We start from the raw sequence: 20,747 nt of genomic DNA on the forward strand, positions 1-20,747 counted from the left end.
TGGATGGATGGATGGATGGATGGATGGGTGGATGGATGGATGGATGGATGGATGGATTAACTATGGATGGATGGATGGATGAATGAATGAATGAATGAATGAATGAATGAATGAATGAATGAATGAATGGATGGATGGATGGATGGATGGATGGATGGATGAATTAACTATGGATGAATGAATGAATGAATGAATGAATGAATGAATGAATGGATGGATGGATGGATGGATGGATGGATGAATGAATGAATGAATGAATGAATGAATGAATGAATGAATGAATGAATGGATGGATGAATTAACTATGGATGGATGGATGGATGGATGAATTAACGATGGATGGATGGATGGATGGATGGATGGATGAATGAATGAATGAATGATGGATGATGGATGGATGAATTAACTATGGATGAATGAATGGATGGATGGATGGATGGATGGATGGATGGATGATGGATGGATGGATGATGGATGGATGGATGGATGGACTCCCTCCATACTGGAACTGATTATAGCTCCATCACTTCTCCTCCCTACTGGCTGACGTTGTTCCTGCAGGGAAGTAATCCTCCCCACCTTTGCTCCTCCCAACCTTCTTCCAGGTGTTTCTCCCTCCTCCTTCAGCTCTGTGAAGCACAGAAGCACCTCCTCCACCTGAGCTCCAAGCATGCCTTCTTAGAGTATTAATCCTCTTGCAGCATCTCCAGGGTCTGGAATGTGATCTGGATTACCTAACCTACCAGCATAATTGAAGATTTCAATCTTTGATGACCTATCTGTGAAAGTCATAATCTTGGCAGCAACTCTCACCTGGATTTGGGATAGAGAACTGCTTCTTGTCAAAATTTCCACCAAAAAAGTGGAAGTTTTGATTTTCTGCTGTAGCTCCATCTATTAACAAGGTGATGCTCTGTTTGCTTCCACTAAACTGTTTTCTTTCAGTATTTTTTTTATTTTTCCATCTTTTGGGGTTTTTGTAAATTCTGTTTCTCAAAGTTTGCTGAAGCCCTTTTCTTCTTTTTCTCTGAAAGAGGAAGTGGACCAAATAGAAATCCCTGTAGAACATGTTCTCTCTAGTGTAGAAAAGAACAAGACATATTTAAAACCAGTGGATTGCAATTAAGATGTGAACTGGTAAATTTCATTCATCTTAAATGAAAGTTTGCTTTGCAGATATTTAACATTAATTTATTTAACCTTTATTACCTCAGGCACGCACTCATTTGGTTTGCTGATCGTCCCACAGTTTTAGAAAAAGGAATTAGAACCACTGGAAACCAGTTGAAAACAGACTGAAACGTTTTCCAAACGTGATTTTTGAAAGAAGCAGCTTGAAAGTCAGCCTGGTTTGGATCTCAGCGTTTAACTTTACAGAGACAATTCAACCAAATCATAAAGATTAGTTCAGCTTTCTATCAAAGGAAAATCATTTGTTTGCAATCGACTCATTGACTCTACAGCAATTCCTCAGATGCATTTTTGTAGCGACAGTGCAGAGGAAAACTCCCTTTGACAAGGAAGTAACCTCCAGCTTAACCAGGGTAAGTGTGAGGAAGAGAAGCAAAGATATAAAAGGTAACTGTCAATCAGCTTCAAAGGAGGCCCCATCCAGGAAACACACAGCCACGCAGACGAGCTCAGAGCCAGCCCCCATGAAAGAGTGCACATACAGTTAGAGAAACAGGACTACACCGAAAAAAGGCCAAGCTCCAAAATTTGTAATGGAAGGTGTTGATGGCAACAGCACGGCTGATATTTCTCTCCAGGATGGTGTTACAGACAAAACAGGAACAGACCACATGAAGCTACTAACTAACAACTATTGCAAAACAGGAGAATAGAGATAGAATGAAATAGAATGATTAAGAGGGGTCCCTATGTCTTCCAGCGGTCTAAGTCTATAGCAGCAAAAATGCAGAAAATAGCTCAGGACAACACATATTTTGGATAGAAAGGTAAAGCCACAATGGGGCCAAGGTAGAATCAATCCACAGCTTCCAGTAGAATTTATCAACCTTTTTCCCCAGCAACTGCTTTTTTTTAACCATTCGCTTCAGCTGTAACAACACAATTTCCCCATTGTGGGACAATAAAGGGATTTTTTATTCTATTCTATTTCTAAACCAATATTTAAGCAACCAATATTTATTCAATCACTTTTCTTCTTCATTGTTGGACAAACTGATGCTGTAAAGTAGATCAGTGGTTGACTGGTACAGAAATTAGGCCACTGAGGGGTTTTTTCTCGGTTTTACGTCACTTCGGATTAAAAAACGAATGAGTTGAAGGGATTGTTTTAACTTCAAGTTCAGAAGTTAATGTTCGTTTCTCCAGGACATAGAAGAATCAGCCTTTCATGACCGTCTTGGTTTCCCTTTTGAATGAATCTCATTATGGTTTCCTGGAAATCTGGTCCATTCCTCCCAACAGAACCAATAGAACAGAGGGTAGTTTGTTGGATGCTTTGCTCTTACACCTCTTTAGCTCTGAACACTAATTTCACTAATCAGGATGACTTCCACACTCTCCAAGACACCAACGCCATCTTTAGCTCATATGGAGGTTTGGGTGACGCCATGGCTCTGTTAAATGATGCTATACATCCATTTTTTAGATTTGCACCACTCACTCCTGCAGCAAAACAAGATAATGCTCCCCCCTCCTTACTTGAGGCGTTCTAAGCTTCACCTCTGCCCAAATCCATCACTGAAGTCATCTAAGCAGCTAATGTTGCCTTTTTTTAGAACATAAACCCAGCCATATCTCTGTTTATTTCAGATTATTGAATCAATCATACGGACCAGCTCTACACCCTCAGCAGGGTCCTGGAGGGTGCATGGGAGTTCGCCAAACCAGTCTACATGTGCTTTGTGGACTTGGAGAAGGCGTTCGACAGTGTCCCTCGGGGAGCCCTGTGGGGGGTTCTCCAGGAGTACGGGGTGCCGGGCCCTTTGATACGGGCTGTCAGGTCCCTGTATGACCGGTGTCAGAGTCTGGTCCGCATTGCCGGCAGTAAGTCGGGCTCGTTTCCGGTGAGAGTTGGACTCCGCCAGGGCTGCCCTTTGTCACTGATTCTGTTCATTACCTTCATTGGCATAATTTCTAGGCGCAGCCAAGGTGTTGAGGGGATCCATTTTGGTGGCCTTAGGATTGCGTCTCTGCTTTTTGCAGATGATGTGGTCCTATTGGCTTCATCAGGTCGTGATCTGCAGCTCTCGCTGGATCGGTTCGCAGCTGAGTGTGAAGCGGCAGGGATTGGGATCATTTCCTCCAAATCCGAGGCCATGGTCTTGAGCCGGAAAAGGGTAGAGTGCCTTCTCCGGGTCAGGGGGGGTGTCCTGCCCCAGGTGGAGGAGTTTAAGTATCTCGGGATCTTGTTCACGAATGAGGGAAGAAGGGAGCGGGAGATCGACAGGCGGATTGGCGCTGTACCGGTCCGTCGTGGTGAAGAGAGAGCTGAGTCAAAAAGTGAAGCTCTTGATTTACCGGTCGATCTACGTTCCTACCCTCATCTATGGTCATGAGCTTTGGGTCATGACCAAAAGAACAAGATCGCGGATACAAGCGGCCGAAATGGGTTTCCTCCGTAGGGTGTCTGGGCTCTCCCTTAGAGATAGGGTGAGAAGCTCGGTCATCCGGGAGGGACTTGGAGTAGAGCCGCTGCTCCTCCACGTCGAGAGGAGCCAGTTGAGGTGGCTCGGGCATCTGGTTAGGATGCCTCCTGGACTCCTCCCTGGTTAGGTGTTCCGGGCACGTCCCATCGGGGGGAGGCCCCGGGGAAGACCCAGGACACGCTGGAGAGACTATGTTTCTCGGCTGGCCTGGGAAAGCCTTGGGGTTCCTCCTGAAGAGCTAGAAGAAGCGGCTGGGGAGAGGGAATCTGGGCCTCCCTTCTTAGGCTGCTGCCCCCATGACCCGACCCCGGATAAACGGAGGAAGATGGATGGATGATAATCAATCACACGCTTATGCCTCTAAATATATAAAAAAAATCATCAAGTCTCTCCTCTGAGATTTATTCATTAGAAATAATTTTAGTAAACCAGAACAAACCTACAGAATCAGAATCAGAATCAGAATCGGGTTTATTGCCATTGTTAGTGAAGGAGTTCACAACTAGGAATTTTTTATGGTACAATCGTGCAACATGAAACATATATGAAATAGTAAATAAAATTATAAAAATCTCTAAAAACACTGGGGGTATAAGGCATGCAAAAAATATACTAATATATACACTTAGGATAAAAATATGGATAAATAAAAAAAAATATATAAAAAGTAAAATGTACAAGGTAGTGCAAAGAGAGCAGTGTGCAATACAGCAGTGTGAATGGCATGGGCAGGTTATGGAGTCTGACATATAGTGTTCATGAGTCTTATGGCAGAGGGGAAGAAGCTGTTTTTATGGCGGGAGGTTCTGGTCCGTATGGACCGCGAGGAGGCGACCCGGCCAGAGGCTGCTGATGAAGGGATCCCTACTTTCGGCGCAGCGCTGGTATGTGGGGGTCTGAGCGGCTCCGACAGAAAAAATATTGAAGGCAGGATAATAATCTGAATGAACTGACGGCACTGATTACGTTTTCAGGTGTATTTTCTCACTTAAACACATATTAAAACTACTTTATTCCCACTGATCACAGCAAATATAGCTGCAAGGCAGAGAAAGGATAGTGAAGCTCCGCCCAAAGCGCGTCAGACACACTTTTGCACCGCGCAGACAGAGCAGCAAAGCTGCTTCAGCCGCGCGTCAGAACTAACTGGTACAAGCAGCAAAAATGAAGCAGCAGACGCGATTTTGCTGCGTCCGATGTGAACGTAGCATAACTGCACAAAGATCGCCACTGTGCTAGCAACGAGAATGCTTTAAACTGGGGGCGTGTAGCAGTTCTCGCCGTAAAGCAAGACTGACTCTTGCGAGACTTCTGAGCCTGTGGGTGCGGGTCGGTGCTCCTGCAATAGGGGGTTTTCAGTGACGTCACTGGCCAGCTACCGGTCCGCCATCTTGGGTGGCATATTATCGTATATCATATATATCATGTTACGAATGGATAAGTACACCAGCACGCTAGAGCCACCAGATCATGGAACATATCCGAGGAAATGTTCCGTGATCGACCATATGGACCCCTATGCCCTCCACGGTGCTGTTCTGTGTTGTTCAATAATGGACAAGGTTGTATTTCAATCTTTTATAAATATCAGGTTTAAATGATTCTGAAGAAACAGAGAGAGAGAGAGAATAAAGTTATCTAGATTCACATTTGGTTGGAGAGATTAAGCAAAAGCCAAACAAAAAGCTTCTCTAGAAGTAATGTTAAAACATGCTGAAATAAGAGACGATGATTTGCAGAGACCTGGGTTACTGCAAAGCTCTGATTATTGGTTAATCTGCCTCTAAATGCGGATGATGACACATGACAACAAAAATGAACAAAGATTCTGTTGATAAAACTCTTCCTTTTTTGTCAAGAACCTCAGTTCTCATTCAGAATCCAGCACAGGTACAACCTGCCAGCGACATTCATTACGACCCATCAGACCAGATGATTTCTGTCCTGGAGCTGAATGCATGTGATGAACATCAGTCTGTCTGTGCTGTGAGAGCGGCCAGGTGGGGCTGGAGGTATTTTCATGAATGAAAGGGCAGAATTGTGCTGTGTTCAGTGGGTTGGGTGCTCAGCCTTTAATTGTAGCCATTAACCCAGAGAGGGGCAGACTGGGAGGAGTTGGAGCTCTGAGTGGGCCTACAGCTGCTGGAGGTTCATGGAAATGATTGTAGGTTTAAAAGAGACCAGCTTCTCTGTTCATACCAACCTGTTGGACGATCATATCCATGTTCCTCACACGTCTTTAAAATGGAAAGGATGAGAAATACCTCGAAATTATCTGGATTTTACAGGAAAGAGCAACTGTGGCTTTTGATCAGTTTCAAAGAAATGAAAATGACTTTTCAGCATTTGAGGGTAAAGAAAATGCTTTATTGTCAATAAAAGTTTTGGTTTCAGATCTTTTTAAATGTATCTACTGTCAGAAATGTATGGAAAAAGTCAAGCATAAATGAGTCCACTCAGAGATCAGACAGTGTGCTGGTCAACATCATCTGTGGGGATTCTGGTTTCCAGGTCCTGTGGCTACAGAATGCAACTTTAAAAAATAAGGTTGAGATGCCTTAGTCTTCCCCTTCTCAGCCATTCTTTTTCTTTTTTCAAGGGATTTCCTTTAAGTCAATGAGTCGATGCAATCAACTGGTTTTCAATTTCAATTCAATTCAGTTTCAATTCAGTTTATTTATATAGCGCCAAATTCACAACACATGTCATCTCAAGGCACTTTACAGTTCAACCAGATCATACAGTCAAATTGATACAAAGTTTTCTATCTAAGGAAAACCAGTTGATTGCATTGACTCATTGACTCAAATACAATCCCCCACACTAAGCATGCTTGTAGCGACAGTGGAGAGGAAAAACTCCCTTTTAACAGGAAGAAACCTCCAGCAGAACCAGGCTCAGTGTGAGCGGCCATCTGCCGAGGCCGACTGGGGTTCAAGGAGACAGAAGCAGAGATACAAAAAGCAGCTGTAAAAGGCGGCCCCGTCCAGGAAACACACAGCCAGGCAGACGAGCTCCAAGGCAGCTCCCATGCCAGAGGACGAAGAGAGCACATCCACTCAGTCACGGTCAGAGAAACAGGACCACACTGGAAAACCGGCCGATCTCCAACATCTATAAACAAGGGTGTTGATGGAAGCAGCACAGCTGATGTTTCTTTCCAGGATGACGTCACAGCCAAACAGGAACAGACGAGGCAAAGCTACTCTGAGGAAAAGCAGAGAGAGCAGAAGGTTAGAGATTGAACTAACAGATTCTGCAGAATAGGAGAACAGAGAGAGAATGAAGCAGAATGATGAAATGGGGGTCCCTATGTCCTCCAAAAGTCTAAGCCTATAGCAGCATAACTATAGAGATAGCTCAGGATAACCTGAGCCACCCTAACTATAAGCTTTATCAAAAAGGAAAGTTTTAAGCCTAGCCTTAAAAGTAGACAGGGTGTCTGCCTCACGGACTAAAACTGGTAGTTGGTTCCACAGGAGAGGAGCCTGATAACTAAAAGATCTGCCTCCCATTCTACTTTTAGAAATTCTAGGAACCACTAGTAAACCTGCAGATTGAGAGCGAAGTGCTCTGTTAGGAACATAAGGAACAATCAGATCTCTGATATAAGATGGAGCTTGGTCATTTAATGCTTTATATGTGAGAAGGAGGATTTTAAATTCTATTCTTGATTTAACAGGAAGCCAATGAAGAGAAGCCAGGATAGGCGAGATATGATCTCTCTTTTTAATTTTCATTAGAACTCTGGCTGCAGCATTTTGGATCAGCTGAAGGCTTTTAACTACAGTTTGTGGACTTCCTGATAGTAAAGAATTACAATAGTCCAGCCTTGAAGTAACAAATGCATGGACTAGTTTCTCAGCATCACCCCTGGACAGGATATTTCTAATTTTTGTAATGTTCCTCAGATGAAAGAAGGAAATTCTAGAAACCTCTTTGATGTGGGATTTAAATGACAGGTCCTGATCAAAAATAACACCAAGATTTTTTACTTTATTATCTGAAATCAGTTTAATCCCATCCAAATGAAGTGACTGGCTAATCAGTTTCTTTTTCAGAGACTCTGGTCCAAAGACTATAACTTCTGTTTTGTCTGCATTCAGGAGCAGAAAGTTAAGAGTCATCCAGGTTTTTATGTCTTCAAGACATGCCTGTAATCTATGTAATGGGTTAGCTTCATCTGGATTTATAGACAGATATAGCTGGGTATCATCAGCATAACAGTGGAAATTAATCCCATGCTGTCTAATAACTCTACCAATTGGGAGCATGTATAAAGTAAAGAGAATTGGTCCTAGCACTGATCCCTGTGGTACTCCACAGGTAACCTTTGAGCGTGTTGAAGATCTATCATTAACATGAACAAACTGAATTCGATCAGATAGATAAGATTTAAACCAGTCTAGTGCTGTTCCTTTAATTCCAACAAAATATTCAAGTCTTTCTAAAAGAATATTATGGTCAACTGTATCAAATGCAGCACTAAGATCCAACAGGACGAGCACAGATACAAGTCCATTATCTGAGGCCATGAGAATATCATTAGTGACTTTCACCAGAGCTGTTTCAGTGCTATGATGAGCTCTAAAGCCAGACTGAAACTCTTCAAAAAGTTCATTATGGTGGAAGTGATCGCAAACTTGTTTGGCAACTACTTTCTCAAGAATTTTGGATAAGAAAGGAAGATTGGATATAGGTCTATAATTGACCAAGTCATCTGGGTCAAGAGACGGTTTCTTAAGCAGAGGTTTAATTACAGCAACCTTAAAAGCTTTAGGTACATATCCCTGTAACAGAGATAGATTAATCACATCTAAAATGGAGGAGGAGATCAAAGGGAATACCTCCTTAAATAACCTGGTTGGAACTGGATCTAACATACAAGTTGAAGGCTTAGATGAAGACAATAATTTTGCTAATTCAGAGAGTTCAACTGGATCAAAGCAGTCTAAACCCGGTTCAGATTCCATGACTACCTCAGGTACAATCGCGGATAGAGGAGTGCTTATGATCTTATTTTTAATAAGATCAATCTTATTTATAAAGAATCCCATAAAATCATTGCTGCTAAGAGCAGGTGGAATGGACGGTTCAACAGAGCTATGGCTCTGGGTGAGTTTGGCAACTGTATTAAAAAGAAATCTAGGATTATTCTTATTCTCCTCTATTAATGAGGAGAAGTATGCTGCTCTTGCTTTACAAAGAGTCCTCTTATACAGCAGTAAACCATTTTTCCAGACTAGGAAGGACTCTCGCAGGCCTGTGGAGCGATATTTTCTCTCCAGTTTCCTAGCATTTTGCTTCAAAGTACGCAGCTCTGCATTAAACCAAGGAGCAAGCTTTCTATTTTTAACGGTTTTCATTTTCAAAGGAGCTGCGTTGTCTAAGGCAATACGCAGAGAACTAGCAACCCCCTCAACAAAATCATCAACCTGTGAAGGGGAATAAGCTAAGCTTTTGCACTCTGCAGCACTGCTCAGTGACACAGATGAGAGAGAAAGTGAAGCAGATTCTTTAAAATTTATAACTGCACTATCTGATAAAGATCTACTAAAATTGAACCTTCTTTTGGGGGAGGAGAACTCTGTTAAAGTAATCCTGAAGGTTATTGGAAAGTGGTCAGAGAGGACAGGGTTGTGAGGAAATACTGTTATTTCTTCACATTCTATGCCGTATGTCAGCACAAGATCCAAAGTATGAAGATGAGAATGCGTGGGACTATTCACATTTTGAACAAAGCCAATAGTGTCTAAGATAGCATTAAAGGCTGCTCTTAAGCTATCGCCTTCAATGTCAGCATGGATGTTAAAATCTCCCACTATGATGACCCTGTCAGTATTTAATACCAAATCAGAAAGGAACTCTGAAAACTCATCTAAAAATTCAGAGTAAGGACCTGGTGGACGATACAAAGTTACAAAAAGAAGAGGTTTTCTTGCCTTGAAATTTGGATCAGGGAAATTAAGGGTTAAATGTTCAAAAGAGTTGTAGGTATTAATTGTTTTGGGAGTAATCAGTAAGTCAGACTGGAAGATTGTTGCTACTCCTCCTCCTCGCCCAGAACTTCTGGGGATGTGAAAATTTAAATAGCTTGAAGGAGATAGAAAACTTTGAATCAATTTGACTCTATAATCTGGTGAACTGTAAAGTGCTTTGAGATGACATGTTTTATGAATTGTAGCGATATACATCAACTGAATTTAATTAAATTAAATACCGTCCTTAGCTCTAAACCAACACCAATTTTCAACCTTTATAAAATATTTCGATATCATTTTTCATGGTTGAATGCAATTGAATTTACATCATGTCATCTTAGGTCACTTTATAGAGACAAAGTTTTCTATCAAAGCAAAGCCAGCCGATTGCTTCGACACATTGACTCTTCAGCAATCCCTGTGTAGACGTCTTTATGTCATATCTAACTTCCCCCTATGGCCAGTTGTTGAGACTGAATCCAATGTGACTAAACTTCCCTGAGAGACTATATATTCCTGCAAATTGTGCAGTGTTGATAATCAGGCAATGTGGCTACTTCCTGCTGAGATCTATACATGTTTACTGTGAAATTATTAAACATAACATTATATTTGTTTTAAGGCTCTTAACTAATCAGCACATTAGTCGCTGAGGAGTCAGTTGGTGGGGGCAGAGTAACAATAATATAAAGATAGATTAGTGCCAGATTAAGAGCAGAATAAAGGTAGATTAATGGCAAAATAATGGCAGATTACTGAGTAACAGGAGATTACAGCAGATTACGTCAGATTGTGGCAGATTAATGGTAGATTAATGGCAGATTAACAGTAATGTAATGCTAGATTACTGATTAATTAAATGCAATCTAACGGTATATTAACAGCAGATTAACAGTAAATTAATGGTGAAATAACTGCAGATTAAGGGTTATTTCATTGTAGATTAAAGGTAGATTATTGGCAAAATAATGGCAGATTAAGGCAATTCAATGGTAAATTAACGGCATTTTAACAGTAATTTAATTATATATTAATGACAAATGAACTGTAATTTAATGGTAGATTAACAGCAAATTAAGAGTAATTTAATTGTAGATTTACATGATTAATGGATAATTAATGGTGGATTAACGGAAATGTAATGGTAGATCAGCAACAAATTAACGGTCATTTAATGGTAGATTAACAACAGAGTAACTGTACTTTAGCTGTCGATTAACAGTAACTTAATGGCAGATTAACAGCTGATTAACACTAAATTACTGGTGGATTAGCAATGGTGGATTTAATCATAGATAAACTGCAGATAATGGTAATTTATGGGGGATCAATGGCAGATTAACTGTAATTTAACGGTAGAATGCCGGCAGATTAATGGTAAAGTAACTCTAAATTAATGGTGAATTAACAGTTAATAAATGGTGGATTAACTGCAGTTTAACAGTGATTTAATTGCAGATTAATTGCAGATTATTGGTAATTTAATGCCAGGTTAACAGTAAAGTAATGGTAGATTAACGGCAGGTAATGGCAATTTATTGGTGGTTTGTCCCTGAGGCAAACACCCTGTCTACTTTTAACGGTAGGCTTAAAATGTATTGAGTGGCACAGCTATCTCTATAGTTATGCTGCTATATGATTAGACTGCTGGAGGACATAGGGATCCCTTTTTCATTCTATCTCTATTTTTCTACTCTGCAGAATCTGTTAGTTCTATCTCTAACGTTGTGCTCTCTCGGCTTTTTCTCATAGTAGCTTCATCTGGTCTGTTCCTGTTTGACTGTGACTCCATCCTGGAGAGAAACATCAGCTGTGCTGCTGCCATCAACACCTTGGTTTATAGATGCTGTAGATCGGCCTGTTTTCCAGTGTGGTCCTGTTTCTTTGACTTTAACTGGCTGGATGTGCTCTCTTCGTCCTCTGGCATGGGAGCTGGCTTGGAGCTCGTCTGCCTGGCTGTGTGTTTCCTGGACGGGGACGCCTTTTACAGCTGCTTTTTGTATCTCTGCTTCTGTCTCCTTGAACCCCAGTCGGCCTCAGCAGATGGCCGCTCACACTGAGCCTGGTTCTGCAGGAGGTTTCTTCCTGTTAAAAGGGAGTTTTTCCTCTCCACTGTCGCTACAAGCATGCTTAGTGTGAGGGATTTCCTTTGAGCCAATGAGTCGATGCAATCAGCTGGTTTTCCTTAGATAGAAAACTTTGAATCAATTTGACTGTATGATCCGGTGAACTGTAAATTGCCTTGAGATGACGTGTGAATTGGTGCTATAGAAATAAACTGGATTGAATTGAAATAATGGCAGATAAATGTAATTTAACGGTAGATTCACAGCAGATTAATGCTAAATTAACTCTAAACTAATGGTGGATTAACGGTTATTTAATGGTGGATTAACTCCAGATTAATAGTGATTTAATTGTTGATTAACTACAGATTAATGGTAATTTACTTGCGGATTAACAGTAATTTAATGTTAATGGTTGATTAATGTGAGGTTAACAGTAAATTAATGGTAGATTAGTGACAATTTACCTGTAATTTAAAGGTAGATTAATGGCAGATTAATGGTTAAGTAACACTAAATTATTGGTGGATTCACGGTTAATTAATGGTGGATTAACTGCAGAATAACAGTAATTTAATTTGTTTTTATTAGATTAAATGCAGATTAATGTTAATATAATTGCAGATCAATAGTAATTTAATGTTAATGGTGGATTAATGTCAGGCTAACAGTAAATTAATGGTAGATTAACGGCCAATTAACTAGATTAATGGTGGAATAATGGAAATTTAATGGTGAATTGACGTCACTTCAACGGTGAATTGATAGTAAATAAATGGCAGATTAACAGTAATTTAATGGTAGATTAATGGCAGATTAACACTAAATGACAATTAATGGTGGATTAACAGTAAATTAATGGTGGATTAACTGTAGATGAAAGGTAATTTAATTGTAGATTTACAGCAGAATAATGGTGGTGGATTAACGGAAATGTAATCATAGATAAACGTCAGATAATGGTAATTTATTGGCGGATTAATGGCAGCTAGCTGTAATTTAACAGTAGTTTCACAACAGATTATTGGTAAAGTAACACTAAACTAATGGTGGATTAACTAAAGATTTGTGGTAATTTTGTTGCAGTAATGTAATGTAATGTTAATGGTTAATTAATGTCAGGTTAACAGTTAATTAATGGTAAATGAACTGCAGCTTAACTGTAAATAAATAGTGGATTAATGGAAATTTAATGGTGGACTAAATTCACATTAACAGCTAATTAATGTTGGATAATTGCAGATTAAGGTAATTTAATGGTAGTTTAACTGTTATTTAATGGTGGATTAATGGCAGGTTAACGATACGTTAAGGCTGGATTAACTGCAGATTAATGATAATTCAATGGCAGATTAATATCAAAAATAAAATAAATGTTGGATTAATGGTAAATAATGGCAGGTTAAAAGTAAATAAATGGAGATTAATGGCAGATTAACTGTAAATTAATGGTGAATTAACAGCAAGTTAATGGTAGATTATTGGCAGTTTAATGGTAAATTAATGGTAGATTAATGGCAGGTTAATGGTAAATTAATGGTAGATTAATGGCAGGTTAATGGTAAATTAATGGTAGATTAACTGCAGATTAAGGGTTATTTAATGGTAGATTTTCAGCCGATCAACGGTTGTGTTGAATGTTTTCCTTCCGATGATCTGTTGATTCTAGAGGAATTTCAGATTTTCTCAGACTGAATGATAAGAGCTGGCAGCTGCTGATATCTTTCCGTCTTGGCGTGGTGCTGTGTTGCACCACAGCTTTAGGGTAGCAGACACCAAGATTCTTGCTGTGATGGAGGCCTTCAAACAGAATCAATGCTCTGATCAGCAGAAACAAGCTGAAGCTAAAGGTTTGGAGTTGGTGGCCATATTTGAGCAGAGATGGGTTCCTTTTTGGTCAAAGCCTTCGTGAAAAAAACTGTTTAAACCTGTCTAGTTTGTGTTTTCAAACCTTTGCACTTGTTTCTCCCACGGTTCGTGATTTGCTTGGACTCCTGTTCGGGCTCCATCCACCTTTGACCTCAACAGATGCCCTCTCGCTGCAGAAATGCGCTGAACATTGTGGTCACCACCCTGTTTGCTGCGGTGGTCCTTTTCACCATCCTACTGGCCTACATCACAGGTTGTCCTCTCTCACTCACTGCAATGCAATAAGAAGAACATGTGATGCTCATGTTTGGTTTCTACTGTGAAGGTTACCAGTTCATCCACACCGAGCAGCACCACCTCTCCTTTGGCCTCTACGGTGCCTTCCTCTCCCTCCACCTCTTACTCCAGAGCCTATTTGCCTTCCTGGAGCATCGGCGAATGAGGACCCCGGCCCGGCCTCAGCACCTCCGTCGCTCCGTGGCCCTCTGCATTGCAGCGTATCAGGAAGACCCGGACTACCTGAGGAAATGTCTGCGGAGTGTCAGGCGGATCTCTTTCCCAGGCCTGAAGGTGGTGCTTGTGGTGGACGGGAACCGACCAGAGGACCGCTACATGATGGACATTTTCCAGGAGGTGATGGGTGGGGCTGACCAGGCTGGCAGCATGGTGTGGAAAGGGAACTTTCACAGCGATGGTGTAAAAGCAGGAGGAGTGGGGGGCGGGAGGAGGAGTGTGGTGCACATGGAAGAGGCGGCCCAGGTTTCTCGGCTGGTCAGGGGGCGCCGCTACTCCTGCGTCATGCAGAAGTGGGGAGGGAAAAGAGAGGTGATGTACACGGCATTCAAAGCTCTGGGGGACAGTGTGGACTATGTTCAGGTAAGAGTCGCTCCTTATTTTATTTGTGCACATTAATTATGTTTTTGATAAAACTCCATTGCTAAAAGGCCATCAGAGCACTCTTAATATTTTTGCCCAGGGCCCCAAATTTCCTAACTCCGCCCCTGAGTTGCTTCCATTTCTTCATGTTCTGTTTGTAATCCATGTGCTTTTTGAAATTCTTTCAAAATGTCTGCTTAAGTGAAGCTTCCGGTTATTTTTATCTGATTTACAAACTCTGTCTAAATAACCGGTCAGGACTACTGCCAGCCTCCAGTATCTGCTACCTCCTCTTCCTCAGACATGCTCATCAGAAGTCTTTAGAGTGTGATTTTCTATTTTCTGGATAAGAAATCCCTGCTTAACCTGCAGCTATACTCACAGAAGTAATAAACTGTTGGGCCTAAAGGGCCAAAACATGCAAATCTAGGAACCTCAAGGTTCATAGCCAGGTTTTATGTTTGCGCTAAACAGACCAAAAACACCTGATCCTGGTAAAAAAAAATAAAGTTATATACGACAAACACCCTACCTGATAATGTTTAAATGGTCCTTTATAAATACATAATATTCCAGCTCTGGGTGCAATGAGCTGACATACACAGATATGGCGCCATCTGCTGGCAGTGCCAAGGAACAATCAGAAAGCTGATGGAGACACCAGAGCTGATCATCCTACAGTGGCTTGCGTTAAAATGCCTGCTTGCCTGGTTGAAGATAAACTGATACTAATTGAATGAACTGATCTACAGCAATTCTAGGTTTCTGGCCAATCCTCCATTGAACCTCCCGGTCAGAACATTGCCATTCCTTCCAAAGGCAAACAGGGATAAAGCATCAAGACTTTAATTATTTTAATGAAACAAATAAAAACTGTCTGAGGGGGAAACCTTTTCACTGGAATGAGCCCAGATTAAACTCCTTATTATGACTTTTTCCCTGCAAGTGGATTCTAGATGAACCCAAAATTGAATCTGATCTTAAGCACTCGTATTTTGGCAGCTGTAAGAGGAAACCATGAGAGCAGGACATTTACCATCTGAAAGCTTAATCCCTTCTTCAACGATCAGACTGAAAGTTTTCAATCTGATCCCTCAAGGAAGTAAAGATCCTCAATATTTGTTCTTAATTTTTTCCACACTTTGTAGGGAGCTGCTAAGTGGCTTAGCCCATTGCTTTCTACCTTACCTCCCTAGCCCATTACTCAGCCTCAGCAGATGGCCGCTCACACTGAGTCTGGTCCTGCTGGAGGTTTCTTACCTCTCTACTGTCGCTACAAGCATATTGTGAGGGATAGCCTTCGAGTCAATGAGTCGATGCAATCAACTGGTTTTCCTTAGATAGAAAACTTTTAATCAATTTGACTGTATGATCTGGTGAACTGTAAAGTGCCTTGAAATGACATGTGTTATGAATTGGCGCCTTAGAAATAAACTGAACTGAACTTCCCGCACATGCTCAGTATCTCTGCAGATATTGTAAATAAACACAAAAGGTTTTATTTACGAACAAACTGAGCAAATACAAAGAATAAAACACAAAAATATAAATAATACTACAGCTCCACAGTTTCAGAAAAAGCTTTTATGCAACCAGAGTGAGGCGTCTGGGGTATAAATGTGAAAAAAAAAACATCAGATAAACAATACTGTGACTCTTTAAAGTGCAGGAAAAACATGGACGTTATTAGCACCACCTGCTCCCAGAGAAAGCATCCTCTCACCCTTGACTTGTCAAAAAAAATGTAAATTCACAATTACTGTTAAGAATAATGTTTAAAAGACGATATCTTTGGTCAAAAGCTAGAAAACATGCTATTCAAAAAGTATTTCATGATGTTCAAACTGATGATAGATTCATATAAAACAAAATAAGCTGTGAAACAAAAAACTTCTGGTTGCTATGGAGATTCCCAACTTTAAAACACCCTTCATCAGACAGAAATACAAACTAGAATATAAACAAAATGTCACTATATTAAAACTATAATCTTTTTCTGTCATATTTGTTATTCTGGTCAAGAGAAGATATGTAGGTGAAAAGGAGAGTTGACCATCTGGAGAACAGAGATTTTAAAATGACTTTACGATGAATAAACTGCATATATGGAGACATCTCCAGTAGCTCCAATAGCAGACTGAAGTCCAAAAGATTCAGATTATTTTAATCTACTTTGTGAAAACAAGGTATTTAAATCTAAAATGCAATGATGTTAAATCAATGATTGGTTGAGTTTCTGTCTTTAAAGTGATTGCTGTGTCTGATGGAGATTATGGCTGAGCTATAGAGCTGCAGAAATCCTGAGTTTTGTTTCCCAAATCTCCGCTCTAACCTATTACCGTTTTTTTCTTTTTTTGTTAGGTCATAAACCTAATAATGAAATAGTCACATCAGACTGTAAAAACATCCCTTTGTCATGGCAGGTCAAATATATACAGACAATAATATGAACATTTCTATAACTAATTGACTTCAGTGAACAGAAACAATCTGATTTCAGTTGGGCCAACCAGCTGCTGCACTCTGCTTCAGGTCAGAGCTTCTCTCCACATCAATGATCCGATCAAGTTGTCTGTCAGCAGTTCCTCATTTTTCTGCAGATTATTAAGCATAGTCAACCACCTCCCTCCTGCAGCAGCTGCAGCCTGAATTTAACCCTCTGATTTCTCAACCCTGTGTCTTTCGTTACAGGTGTGTGACTCTGACACTGTCCTGGACCCAGCGTGCACTATTGAAATGCTCAAGGTCCTTGAGGAGGATCCAACAGTGGGAGGAGTCGGGGGAGACGTACAGGTAGGGTGCTGCTGTAGGAGTTGTGTGGGACTGTTTTACTGTGTTTATGTTTCCTGCAGCGGCCAGAGGTCATAGTCCTCTCAATGTAGAGGAAAACCATCTAGCAAACCTTCAAACTTCGGGTCCCTGTTGTCCAGAAGTCAAGTATATAATAAATAACAACAGAGTTGCTTGAATCCATATTTAAAATGGTTTAGGGATCCATATCAACGCATTTCCTATTTAAAGACAGCCGACCGAGGGGCCTGTTCCAGCAGTTGGTGAAGATAAAAGGTGGTCAGTCTACGTTCCCATCTTCATCTATGACCATTAGATTTGGATTTCACTGAGAGGATGAGATCCTGGATCCATTTGGCTAAAAGGAGCTTCCTCTTCAGAGCCCAGATCAGATGAAGGGCACCCTTGAGTCAGCTAAGATATATCAGCCATTTGGGCTGGAGAAGGTCATCCATTAGAAGACTTTGGTATCTCTGACTCAGACTCAGACATACTTTAATAATCCCAGAGGGAAATTACTTTTGTTACACGCTCCCGATGTACAAACATCTCTCTCTATATGTATATATATGCATATGTATAACTATAGATCCAAATAAAGTAGTAGAGACATTGTGCAAAAACAGTGCAAAGAATGAATAAATGTCAATTACGGAGGGGGGGTGTCTGAATCACTTGAGGGAGGCGTTGTAGAGATTGATGAACACAGGCAGGAATGAATCCTGTGGCGCTCTGTGGTGCATCTGGGTAAGTCTTCTGCTGAAGGAGCTCATCTGCTGGACCAGTAGAGGATGTGAGACATTGTCTAAGACGGACTGAAGCCTGGACAGCAACAATTCAGAAATTGCTGGAGGTATTCTAGAATACTATTCTAGATTTCTTGCTTAACGCAGTGGAGTTTTAGTTGAAGATGCCATCACACACCTGCTTCAACAAACCCACTGTCAGTTTGACAAGGCAGACAGCACTTTGAGGATCATGTTCTTTGATTTCTTCAGAACATTTCACACAATTCCGCCAGGCCGACTTTGAGAGTCTGACCGGGAGATAAGGTTTCTCTTTAGATCTTAATGTCCACAATTCATGACAGAAATAACATTTTAGTACAAAGATTGATGTTTAATAAGGAATTGTAAGGGACCAGCCAAGGGTCCATCAAGGAAAGTGGGGAAATTTTGAATGACTACTGCTGTATAACAACACAATCAAAAACTGCTCATGAATTCCTGCAACATTAAACTTCCTTTTAGGATTGATTACATATTTTTGAATGAAAAAAAAAGGTTTGCATATCAAATTACCTTCCAGGTATTTATAGATTAACAATGGATGTACTGCGAACAACGTATTCAAGAAATATTGAAGCATCTTTGATATAAAGATCCTATAAAGCTGAAGCAAAAATGCATTTTAAGCAAAATCAGTTTCTAGAGTTTGGGCAAGTCTTGAATGAAAACAGCCCAAGTCCTGGAAATCTGGTTCAATTTAAGTGAAAATGAATCATTGTTGTCCCACTAACATTTAAATCTCCAACATCTTTCTCACCCTCATGTTGTTCTTCAGATCCTCAACAAGTACGACTCGTGGATCTCGTTCCTGAGCAGCGTACGCTACTGGATGGCCTTCAACATCGAGCGAGCCTGTCAGTCCTACTTCGGCTGTGTCCAGTGCATTAGTGGCCCTTTGGGGATGTACAGGAACTCCTTGCTGCAACGCTTCCTGGAACCTTGGTACCATCAAACCTTCTTGGGCTCCAAGTGCAGCTTTGGTGACGACCGCCACCTGACAAACCGGGTGCTCAGCTTTGGCTACAAGACCAAATTTACAGCACGGTCGCAGTGTCAGACGGAGACACCCACACAATATCTGCGCTGGCTCAACCAGCAGACCCGATGGAGCAAGTCTTACTTTCGTGAATGGCTCTACAATGCCCTCTGGTTCCATAAGCACAGTCTGTGGATGACCTATGAGTCTGTGGTCACCGGATTCTTCCCCTTCTTTCTGGTTGCAACAGTCATCCACCTGTTCTACCGCGGTCGCCTCTGGAACATTCTGCTCTTCTTACTGACGGTGCAGCTGGTTGGGATGGTGAAGGCCACCTATGCCTGCTTTCTCCGTGGAAGTCTCGTCATGATCTTCATGTCTCTCTACTCTCTGCTTTATATGTCCAGCCTGCTCCCTGCCAAAATATTTGCTCTGCTAACCATCAACAAGGCTGGATGGGGAACTTCTGGACGCAGAAAGATCGTGGTCAACCTCATTGGTGCTGTGCCGGTCACAGTTTGGGCTCTGGTGCTGCTCGGGGGGGTGGCATATACCGTCTACTGTGAAACCCAGGAGCCATTCAGCGAAACAGAGAAGGCTTTGTTGATAGCAGGGACAGTACTGTATGCCTGCTACTGGCTCATTCTGCTGGTCCTCTATTTGGCCATTGTAGCTAAACGATGCAACAAGAGAGAGGAGCAGTATCACTTGCCATATGCAGAGTCTTGAACAACAGCGATGACATAGACATCCGTCCCCAGATACATAAAGGTCTGACTCTGGTAAGGTAGAGCAAAGAGCTCGGATCTTCATCACTGGTGCTACAAAGACGTCAGTCTTAATTACAAGAGACGGTGCTTTCCCCTAATTTTATTCAGGTCAGAGAGCATTCAGATGGATATTTATGTAGGCTTTCAGGGACGGCTAGTGACAGACATTTAATCTGAAATGAGAAAACTGAGTTAAGATTAGTCAGCTGTTTTAGATTAGAGGAGGATGCCTCAAAGAACTGGAAAGAAGAAATCTACTAAGCTGCTCTGATCTAAGGGTTCTGCAAGTCTGATTTAAGAAAGAATGAAGAAGACAAAATAAAAAGAGTAGAGAGAAGGGAGAAATAAAGAAAACAGCCTTATGATTCACTTTCTGAACAACTTGATGCAGGAACAAAAGCTTTGGGTGAGACGCTGGTAGTTTATCTCGGCACCACATAGTGGTCATGAGTTGCTGTATTCCTTCCTCCATCACTTTCTACTTGTTCCTTTTGACAGAACTACCCAGAACCAAGATGGAAAAACAAGAATCTTAGAATATAGGTGCTTAGATTTCCAGAATCCACCTCCAAACTTCTGGAAACACAAACAATCTGAAGGAGACTACTATGGAACCAAGCAGTCACATAGGTATTGAGAGTGCAGAACCAGAATATAGAATATCTAGATGAAATAGAACATTTGCACTCAGGGGAAGGTTTTAAAATCTGTAAAGGGGGGGTGGGGGGTGTTGAAGGAGAGCAAAAAGATACCTAAACACAAATTCAATGAAATCCAGATCATCCCAAGTTTATTTAAAAAGTGACACAAGAGGTTCATACCTATTCTACTCACACATTTAAAAAGGTTATTCTTCATCCTATTTTTCATTTTCTATTTCAAACTGCATTTTCAAATACTTTTTTAATTAGCTTTTTCTTTGCTTTATGTGCTCGATTGACCTTTTTCTGTGACCCATCTGGTCCATTGGACCATGGAAAACAGTTGAACTCACTCATTGGTTGGACTAGTACA

At 41.0% G+C, this 20,747-nt stretch overlaps 1 protein-coding gene across 1 annotated transcript in view; it reads left to right on the forward strand.

Annotated features, from left to right (window-relative positions):
* Positions 1 to 20,383, forward strand: part of has3 (hyaluronan synthase 3) — a 26,538-nt gene extending 6,155 nt beyond the window's left edge. The window contains exons 2-5 of the mRNA XM_038270222.1: positions 13,693 to 13,786; positions 13,859 to 14,409; positions 17,101 to 17,202; positions 18,763 to 20,383. Coding sequence (XP_038126150.1) covers positions 13,693 to 13,786; positions 13,859 to 14,409; positions 17,101 to 17,202; positions 18,763 to 19,692 — 1,677 coding nt within the window. The 3' untranslated portion in view covers positions 19,693 to 20,383. The remainder of the gene's footprint in view (positions 1 to 13,692; positions 13,787 to 13,858; positions 14,410 to 17,100; positions 17,203 to 18,762) is intronic.
* Positions 20,384 to 20,747: the final 364 nt, after the last annotated feature.

This window comes from Cyprinodon tularosa, unplaced genomic scaffold (assembly GCF_016077235.1).
Source record: "Cyprinodon tularosa strain WSP-4 unplaced genomic scaffold, ASM1607723v1 ctg756, whole genome shotgun sequence".
In the NCBI taxonomy this organism is placed as follows: domain Eukaryota; kingdom Metazoa; phylum Chordata; class Actinopteri; order Cyprinodontiformes; family Cyprinodontidae; genus Cyprinodon; species Cyprinodon tularosa.